The sequence below is a fragment of the Micromesistius poutassou genome (genome assembly GCF_964030765.1).
Source record: "Micromesistius poutassou genome assembly, chromosome: 11".
Lineage (NCBI taxonomy): Eukaryota > Metazoa > Chordata > Actinopteri > Gadiformes > Gadidae > Micromesistius > Micromesistius poutassou.
Genome location: NC_140281.1, coordinates 19081004 through 19090650, shown reverse-complemented (window position 1 = coordinate 19090650; position 9647 = coordinate 19081004). Strand labels below are relative to the sequence as shown.

Sequence of the window (9647 nt, the reverse complement as noted above, 5' to 3'; positions counted from 1 at the left end):
ACAACAGTCAGCCCTGTGTGCTGGGCCTCTGAGCTGCGTTCGGGCAGGCCGGCGCCTCACGTTGTATCTGTAGCTGACGACCTCGGACCCAGTGTGAGGGATCGATTGGGGCAAAGAGGAGGGCTAGGGAAGGCACTTTCCTTTTAAAACGTGTGAGAGTTTCACACACTCCCGGTCATTGAACCCCGGCCCCTGTTCACCCGCCATGTGCACATGGGTGGTGGGTGGTGGGCTGTGGGTGGTGGTGTTGGAGGGGGGTGGTGGGTGGTGGGCTATGGGTGGTGGTGGTGGAGGGGGGTGGGGGGTGGTGGGCTATCGGTGGTGGTGGTGGTGGTGGTGTTGGAGGGGGGTGGGGGTTGGTGGCGTGATGTTACAGAGGGCATCACATGTGCAGCCCAGCCATGACACCCTCTACTGGTGAGTAAAAAAGCTCCTTCAAAATAAAAATAAATATATATCATTCCACATCTTTGGAACAGGACGGCCCCATTAGTCTCGGAAAAGCACATGTGGTCACCATAGCGTTGAGCTCATAAACAAAGGGGATTCTTTATAATGTTGTTATTTTGTGGGAGGCGCGTTGGCTCGAGGGTTCAGCGGAAGAGTCAGCTCTGCGCATGTGGACACACCATCTTGAGAAGATGAAAAACAACGTGTTCTGGAAAGGTTTTGGGTTTGGATTCAGAGTGTAAATCCGGCTACTTAATGATTCACAGGCATGTGTTGACCATATAAAGTGACTCATAAAATCTTTCAGTACTTACTATAGAAACAAAAAGTAAAGGAATGTACCATTATTCGTGGAGGGGAATGTATAATGACTTAAGTATAGGAGTTAAATATTCTCCTAAGTAACAGTGTTTGGGAAATTCCATTAGGACCACCGGGAAAGATCCAACTTGTTTGAGTCTACTTTGGTGTTGCATCATTCCCCTTGACAAGAATCCTTCTCAAATCCTATAATCTACTGATGCATACATGGTCGGGGGCTGTTTAAACAGTAGTTGATAACACAATACAATACTGATGAATACAAATTCTTTATCCTCCATCCCCAATGCCAGGCGCTCCCTGTTTCTCCTGAAGCTGGGTTCTTTCCAGTTCGCTGTGCTGAAGATCGCCTTCACCGTGCTCTCCATCGTACTCTACACCAACGACAACTTTAACCTGACGGACGTGAGTAGCTGATGCACATGAACACACATATGACCACCACACACGCACGCATGCACGACACGCACCGCACCCACAGTGAAACACACACAATCACACATTAACATTTACAGAATTTAGCAGACGCTTTTAGCCACAGCGACTTACAATAAGTACCTTTGTCAGAAGAAAGAGAAACGTATCGCTTTCGATACAGTAAGGATGTTCAAAGAAAATGTGCCAAAGACTTACCGTTGCTCATTACCCGTATACAACAAACATAGCTAGGATAAGACACGCACACATTATCACAAAGTCAAGTCACAGGTCAACTAAAAAGTATAATACTAAATACTAAAAAGTATAAGTAAGTATAATACGACCCACCCAAAGACGTTTTCAGTGACACCTTCTCAAATGAGATTATCAAACGGAATGACACATTATTATTCATACCAAATGTACTTCATAAGCAAAAACTAGACCAAGTGATCTTGAGGGACTTTTATAGACCCACACATTTGGGAATTGTAATCAGGCTGTCCCTTACTGCAAGTGTAATTGAATGTAAAGTAAGCGGAACTAAAAACAAAAATGAATTCTGATATGAATGTTGACATTCTGTGGGAAAAACCTTTCAAAATTACAGTAAAAAAATAAAAAATAAATAAAAGAGACATGCGTTAATGCGTCTATTTTTATTAATCGCGTTAAAATAAGATTGCATTTACGGCGTCATTGTGGCGCTAATTTTAAAAGCCCTAATATATATACATCTGTTTGTCTCCCTTATCTCATTAACCTCCTCCTCCTCCCCTCCCTCCTCCTCCTCCCCTCCTCCTCCTCTCCTCCTCCCCCTCCTCTCCCCCCCTCCTCCTCTCCTCCCCCTCCCCCTCCTCCTCCTCCTCCTCCTCCTCCTCCTCCCCCCTCCCCCTCCCCCTCCTCTCCTCCTCCTCCCCTGCCCACCTCCCCTCCTCTCTTCCTCCCCCTCCTCTTCCTCCTCCCCTCCACACCGTCTCTCCACTGCAGCTGGAGATCCACCGGTGCGGCCATCTGGATCAACCCCCTGGTGGGCGTGCTGACCATCATCGCGCTGTGGCCCGTGGCCATCATGTTCATGCACCTCCGGGTCACACTGCGCAGCATCAAGATCATCCCCAAATACGCCATGTACCAGGTCCGCCCCCCCGCACGCACCCGCTGCTGTGCCACCAACCAGAACGCACCCCGAAACACACCTGAGCTGCACCCAGAGATACCAGCACACACCCTGAATCACACATTGACACAGAGATACCAGCACGCACCCTGAATCACACATTGACACAGAGATACCAGCACGCACCCTGAATCACACATTGACACAGAGATACCAGCACGCACCCTGAATCACACATTGACACAGAGATACCAGCACGCACCCTGAATCACACATTGACACAGAGATACCAGCATTCACCCTGAATCACACATTGACACAGAGATACCAGCATTCACCCTGAATCACACATTGACACAGAGATACCAGCACGCACCCTGAATCACACATTGACACAGAGATACCAGCATTCACCCTGAATCACACATTGACACAGAGATACCAGCATTCACCCTGAATCACGCATTTACACAGAGATACCAGCATTCACCCTGAATCACGCATTTACACAGAGATACCAGCATTCACCCTGAATCACACATTGACACAGAGATACCAGCATTCACCCTGAATCACACATTGACACAGAGATACCAGCATTCACCCTGAATCACGCATTTACACAGAGATACCAGCATGCGAGGCTGAAACACCTGAGCTGCATCCAGAGATACCAGCATGCACCCCAGAACACATTGACACAGAGATACCAGCATGCAACCTGAAACACACCTGAACCTAATCACCGACCAACCAGAACACACCCTGAAACACAATGAGATGCATACAGAGATACCATAATGCCCCCCCGAAACGCCTGAGATGCATACAGAGATACCAGCACGCACCCGGCCTGAATCCCACATTGACATGGAGATACCAGCACGCACCCCAGAACACACATTAACGCAGAGATAGCACCATGCACGCATTGACACAGAGATACTCTATCATAAGGGTTGAAATTTGCTGAAACTGTGTTGTGTTGACACAAGTTATCTGGGATCTGGCTGGGGGCTGGTGGGCACAGCTCATAGCCTACCACATTATGCTCTGGCATGGGAGGGTAACCTGTCTGTACCTGTGTGTGTGTGTGTGTGTGTGTGTGTGTGTGTGTGTGTGTGTGTGTGTGTGTGTGTGTGTGTGTGTGTGTGTGTGTGTGTGTGTGTGTGTGTGTGTGTGTGTGTGTGTGTGTGTGTGTACTCCAGCTGGTGCTTGTTCTGAGTCAACTGCAGTCAGCGATCATCAACATCCTGGCAATGAATGGAACCATCGCCTGTGCCCCGCCCTACTCCTCCACCGCCCGCGGATACTGTGAGCGCACACACACACACACACACACACACACACACACACACACACACACACACACGCGCACAGGCCCACCCTTGTTCTATCTCGCCTGGGATTCATCAACCTGTGGATGAGTAAAGCCAAATGTTTCTTAAGATCGAGATTTATTTTTTTATAAGAGAAGGTATGCTGACCTCACCTCCCCTCACATCTCTCTCTCTCTCTCTCTTGCTCTCTCTCTCTCTCCCCAGTGATGAGCCAGCAGCTGTTGATCCTGGAGATGTTCATCATCACCTTGGTAACACGCCTGCTGTACCGTCGACACTACGAGCCTTTGTCTGAAGAAGAAGAAGAAGACAAGGAAATCGACACCAAACTGATCACAGCGCCATAAAATCACACATCACCAAGTGTGTGTGTGTGTGTGTGTGTGTGTGTGTGTGTGTGTGTGTGTGTGTGTGTGTGTGTGTGTGTGTGTGTGTGTGTGTGTGTGTGTGTGTGTGTGTGTGTGTGTGTGTGTGTGTGTGTGTGTGTGTGTGTTTGATTCTGTATGTACGTGATTATAAATGAGATGTAATTGTTGATTCTTGTGACGGACCAACTTCACTTTGTTAGAACGCCGTTGCACCAAACCGCCGCCAGGTGGCGGTACAATACCGTCCTGTGCCTACCCACCTGCCACTTGCTTGTTTACATTTTCGCTAATGATTTTACTTTTGGATTTTTGTTTTATTGTTTAAGTAATTAAAAAACGATTGAAAATGGAATCCGTATATTTTCTTCAGATGCATTTTTATTTTACATACACAAAGAACCATTCATCCTGTGGCGCTTCAGGAAACAAACAATATGATATTAGCTAACTTAAAGTACTATAACGTAATAATAAGGCATCAACACGTAAAAACAGAATCCTACGTGGCGTAGTCTTCAAACTGGTGCCAAAAAAACAGAGCCCAGACCTTCATGGTTAAAAGTAGGTTTACGCGGAGGAGGAGTGACACGCCCTTCCGCCAATCGGATCATCGGACAACACTGTCACTTCTGGGTTCTAAACCAATGGTGTTCCTCTGTCAACAGTGCGATCCATCTCCAAGTGTGGTTGCCTTGAACTCAGACTGTACAGTAGGCTACGTGATGTGCAACGCGTATGCAACAATGTTGCGCCAGTGTATCTATAACCCGTTGTTTTATTCCGTCATTTAACCCCTCGACCTGCGCGTCCGAAACCGAGGCCCGCTCTCCGATGTGGACGCGCAGACAGGACCCGACGCGCGTCGTTGTTATTGTTGTTGGATGAGGAGGGGGTCGGGTGGTTAGGGTCGCGTTTTTTTTTCCCACAGACGGGGTCCCCGTCCTCATCAACTTTTCAAGATGAGGCTCTTCTTTGCTCTCCTGAAACACAACAACCCGAAAATAGAGTACTACTCGCGGTTCTCTCCATCACCGCTGTCCATCAAACAGTTCCTGGATTTTGGTAAGTTTGATAACAATGGACACTGTTTTTGTATCTCTCTGTATCCCTTCTTCTTGATAAACAACTCATGGCCTGGACCCTACGATCCATGGCCTTGTTGATTTATGCAGACAAATGTGTAGGAGTCAAACCGCAAGCATACATCTTTTTTTATAAACATGCCTGTGTGGGTATAGATAAATGATATTGTCAAATTGTGGAACATCTTGTCATTGTAATGTAATTTATTAGAATCTTCATCCAACGTCCACCTACGAGTTAAAGTTGCTCTGAGTTGAATGAAAATAGAAATGACTGTGCAAACGTCCAGTTAATCCTCGTCATACAAGACCGATCCAGATGTACACGAGTTGGATCTGGGGATCTGATTGGCACGTATCACATGACCCCCTCTGTTGCTCTTGTGTCTTAACATGCACCAGGCTTAAATGCGCCAAAGGCTTTCCTTAATCCATCTGCGCTCAACTCTTAGGGTTAGGGTCTCACAGCTCCCTTAAGATGTGGCTAGAACCACATCGCTTGATTTGTCCATCACTGAATCCAAATGTTTGAACAGCATTGTCCAGCTCGTCCTCAGTGTGATATGCGTCTCCGTCAGAACTGGTGCGCCAGTTTCACTGGAACAAAAGGAGTATCATACAGAAACTGAACACAGCATAGGCCTGTTACATCATTGTCTGTTTTGCAGTATCATAACGAACCTTGCTTCCGCGCAGTTAATAGAGAAGTGGGTCGGGTTTATAAAATTAGATATTAGTCACACTTAGTAACGTTTATATTTGTCTCTGCAATCAGTGACCAGTGAATACCAGTGGAAGGTCTCTGCTCTTCGTGTGGTCATAACAGGCTGGGTGTTATGACCCATTAATGTCCAGTAATGAGCTTGTGCCCTGGATCATGTGCTCCTGCTTCCTCACCTTTCCACTGGACCGGCGCGTGGTGAGTTCTGGTGCATACCGGCCACCATGCATCAACCAGGAGTGTGTGCTCCACACTGCTGGTGGATGAGGCGTCCTAACCCTGTAGATACCCTACATCGGGTATCTAGAAGAGGTGCTCTATAACTGAAATGAATTAATTTGTTCATGGATAATATACGTATCCAGCTGGGTCGCGAACTCACTAACCCCGCCCCCCCCGTGGATTCCCGTAGGCATCCCCATCCGCGCTTTAGTTTAGCTCTTGATGTTGATTGTTTCAACCGAGCTTTCAAACCTTACGCACGGATTGTTCCTAGACACGCTCCCCATTGCTAATGAAGCACCGAACCACAATGAGCCGTCATGTTCTATTGGATTTTATACTATTGACGACTGCCTGTATCTGAAGGTCAGGCTATATGTCTGGCTATTGACATTATGTGTAGGATACAGAAGATATAGCAGACACGCTAACATCAGTCCCATACCAGGGCTGCCAACTTTTGCCGGCGCGATTCTGTAGAATCTTGTAATGCATACCTTATAGCAGGGTCCTTATAGCAGGGGGGGGGGGGGGGGGGGGGGGGGGCGATCGGGATTGTTGACTCACGGTTTTTTTGCCGCGAGAGTTGGCAGCCATATGGCGCTATGTACTGATTTGGACCCCGCACACCTCCTGGTTGTAAAGGCCTCGGCCAATCTCTATATCTACCAGAATGGATGACTTTAACTGTGCCATGGTTCATATTCGACCACTTTATGGCTCTTAGGCTCGGTAAGGACGCATTCATGAGTGTAAATGAATCATTAATTGACCGGTGCAACTGCCTGTGTGAACTGGATAACAAAACAAGTAAAACCTCTTCACTAACATGAAGGTGAATCAAGGGTTAAGGGAAGTTTCAACATCATCCTTCCTCCTTTCATTCTTCAGTTTCGAGTGCGACTTTCTTGTGGTTTGTCTTGGCTCTGATAGGCCAGGAGAATGCGTGTGAAAAGACGTCGTACATGTTCCTCCGTAAGGAGCTGCCGGTGCGGCTGGCCAACACGATGAGAGAGGTCAACCTGCTGCCCGACAAGCTGCTCAGCCAGCCCTCCGTCCGGCTGGTCCAGAAGTGGTGCGTGTGCGTGCGTGTGTGTGTGTGTGCGCGCGCGCGTGCGTGTCAGAAAGCATGATGTGGTCGCCCTTTGACCCATGCTTAACCTTTGACCTTTTCAGGTACATGCAGAGCTTTGTAGAGCTGCTGGACTACGAGAACCGAAAAGGGGAAGACCCACAAGTTTTGAATGAGTGAGTACAGACCTGGATGGACGAATGAATGAATAAATGGATGGATGGATCAATTGTTTTGCTCCTACACTTGTATCCGGTGTAGTTAACCACTATTACCTTTAAGTAACCATTTATCCAAATGGACTTGGACAAAGGGATCTTTGTAGATTCATTCATTCATCTAAATCATCTCTAATGGGCCGGTAGGCATCTTGCTCAGGATGCATGTAGGTAGAGCTCAGGTAGAGCTCAGGTAGAGCTCAGGTAGCGCGTGGAGGTCTAGCGTTAGTGAAGCAGCAGTACTACCCACACAGATCCCTTATCTTCTCGAGTCCTTTGCTACGGCCCCTCCCCAAGGCCGGCCTGAAGGCCAAGGTAACGGTTTGTGTTTATACAACAATAGTAAGGCTGGCGTGAAAGACATACCTGTGTGGGGACGCCATAAACACAGATAAAGGGATTTAGATAAGAAGCAACCTTTTCAGGGCCTGGTCATTGAAGAGTTAATATTCAGAGCAGTTGAGAAAACGGTTACATTATCTTATATTAAGGAAAGGGAATTTTACTGTTTTCCACGTGCAACATCCGAAGCTAGGACCAAGATGCACGCACACATACACATGTTGGCCTTTGAAGGACTTGAAACTGTGACCTTGGGGCTAAAGAGATAAATTGACTTAAGGTGACTTTTTACCCCCATCCCAGTTTCCTGGACTTGTTGATCGAGATCCGTAATCGCCATAACGACGTGGTCCCGACCATGGCCCAGGGGGTCATTGAGTACAAGGAGAAGTTTGGCTTCGACCCTTTCATCAGCAGCAGCATCCAGTACTTCCTGGACCGCTTCTACACCAATCGCATCTCCTTCCGCATGCTCATCAACCAGCACAGTGAGGACCCGGTGCTACACGTGCTCAGGGCTGTTGTCCATAGGGGGTCGTAGTGGTTATGAATGAACCACCAAGTCCATTCAGGAGACGCGTTTATTCAGAGGGACTCGCAGTGATTTCAGATTTACATTTACATTCAGGCCATTTAGCGATCCAAAAGCGACTTATAATAAGTACATTTTCTGTCGGAACAGTAAGGATGTTCATGGAACAAGTGGCAAGCACTAACAATTGTTAGGCTAACCCATTCCCCCTACACAACAAAGATAGCTAGAGTAAGACGCTATAACATGCTAAGTGCTATTTTTAAGTGCCAGGACGTACAAACATATAATAAGTGCCTAAGAGGGGTGTTTTCAGGGGAGTAAGGGAGGAGAGGCAGGTAAGGGGGGAGGCTATGCAGAGTCCAGGTGAACCCTGAACAGGTGAGTCTTGAGTCTACTGCGAAAGCTGGTGAGCAGCTCTGCGGTCCTGACGTCAGCAGGGAGCTCGTTCCACCACTGCGGTGCCAAAACAGAGATGAGCTGTGACTTTGTTGTGCCACCTTGTGCATGTTGTCATTTAGGCACAGGTAGGGGTAAGGCATCTTGTTGAAGGATGCCCACGTGTGAGGCTGTGGACAGCGGGATTCGAACCCGGTATCTTTCAGCTAAGAGTCGAACGCCCCCCCCCCCCCGTGGGGCCCTGCTCCTACACATATTGCTCCTTCCTGAACATATTGCCGTAACAAAAAGCTGTGAATCATTTCTCTGTCTTTTCCCGCCTTTAAAATGAAATAACCTTGTTTGGTTCTCCTTCAATGCGGTTCGTTCTGCCTGGGGCCTTTTCGTATTGTCACATCAATCTTGGGAGTGCGGTCAAGTAGACGTTTCCCCAGGTGACGGCTATGCTCTATTTTGATTGGTTCCCTTCCTAGCCTTGCTGTTTGGCAACGACACTAACCCCGCCCACCCCAAGCACATCGGCAGCATCGACCCCGCCTGCAACGTGGCCGACGTGGTCAGAGGTGAGCCTTACCGGCACGACATTGTTGTTGTTTATTGACACCAGTCTGTCCCGTTTCATAGTATAAACTAGCGATCGACCGATATATTGGCCGGCCGATGTTTGCGTTTTTTACGTCTATCGGCCGATTTTTAAATGTTCTTTTTAAAATTGAGACTTGTAACATTTGTTATCATCATTGTGTCATTTTTTTTGATGTAAATTGAGGGAGCAAAAGCCGTATCGGCTCCAAATATCGGCTCAAGAAAATCGGCAGCCCGTATCGGTCATCGGCTAAGGCTGATGAAAAAAAAATCGGTATCAGCAACGGCCCTAAAAAATCCATATTGTTCGATCCCTAGTTTAAACCACCACAGTCTACATTAAAACCTTTCAAACTGCATTCACATTTTGTTCTGGTCCTTCGAAAAGCAGTATCTCGAGGTGGGTTGGGTAAAGCAGGAAAGTCAGACTTCTATGCTATCTGGAAATATTCAAC

The 9647-nt window shown here is 47.5% G+C and overlaps 2 protein-coding genes across 2 annotated transcripts in view; both read left to right on the top strand.

The window, feature by feature from the left end:
• Window positions 1–358: 358 nt before the first annotated feature.
• On the top strand, window positions 359–4371 carry LOC311355730 (organic solute transporter subunit alpha-like). The gene is given in 5 exon segments (XM_084475544.1): window positions 359–1176; window positions 2182–2190; window positions 2192–2329; window positions 3520–3625; window positions 3856–4371. Coding segments are annotated over 5 exon segments (546 nt in total). The 5' UTR covers window positions 359–1026; the 3' UTR covers window positions 3999–4371.
• A 212-nt stretch (window positions 4372–4583) lies between these two features.
• The window catches only part of LOC311355728 (pyruvate dehydrogenase (acetyl-transferring) kinase isozyme 3, mitochondrial-like), a 9144-nt gene continuing 4080 nt past the window's right edge, over window positions 4584–9647 (top strand). Inside the window, exons 1-5 of the mRNA XM_084475543.1 lie at window positions 4584–5081; window positions 6978–7119; window positions 7221–7292; window positions 7980–8164; window positions 9081–9170. Coding sequence (XP_084331669.1) covers window positions 4979–5081; window positions 6978–7119; window positions 7221–7292; window positions 7980–8164; window positions 9081–9170 — 592 coding nt within the window. The 5' untranslated portion in view covers window positions 4584–4978. The remainder of the gene's footprint in view (window positions 5082–6977; window positions 7120–7220; window positions 7293–7979; window positions 8165–9080; window positions 9171–9647) is intronic.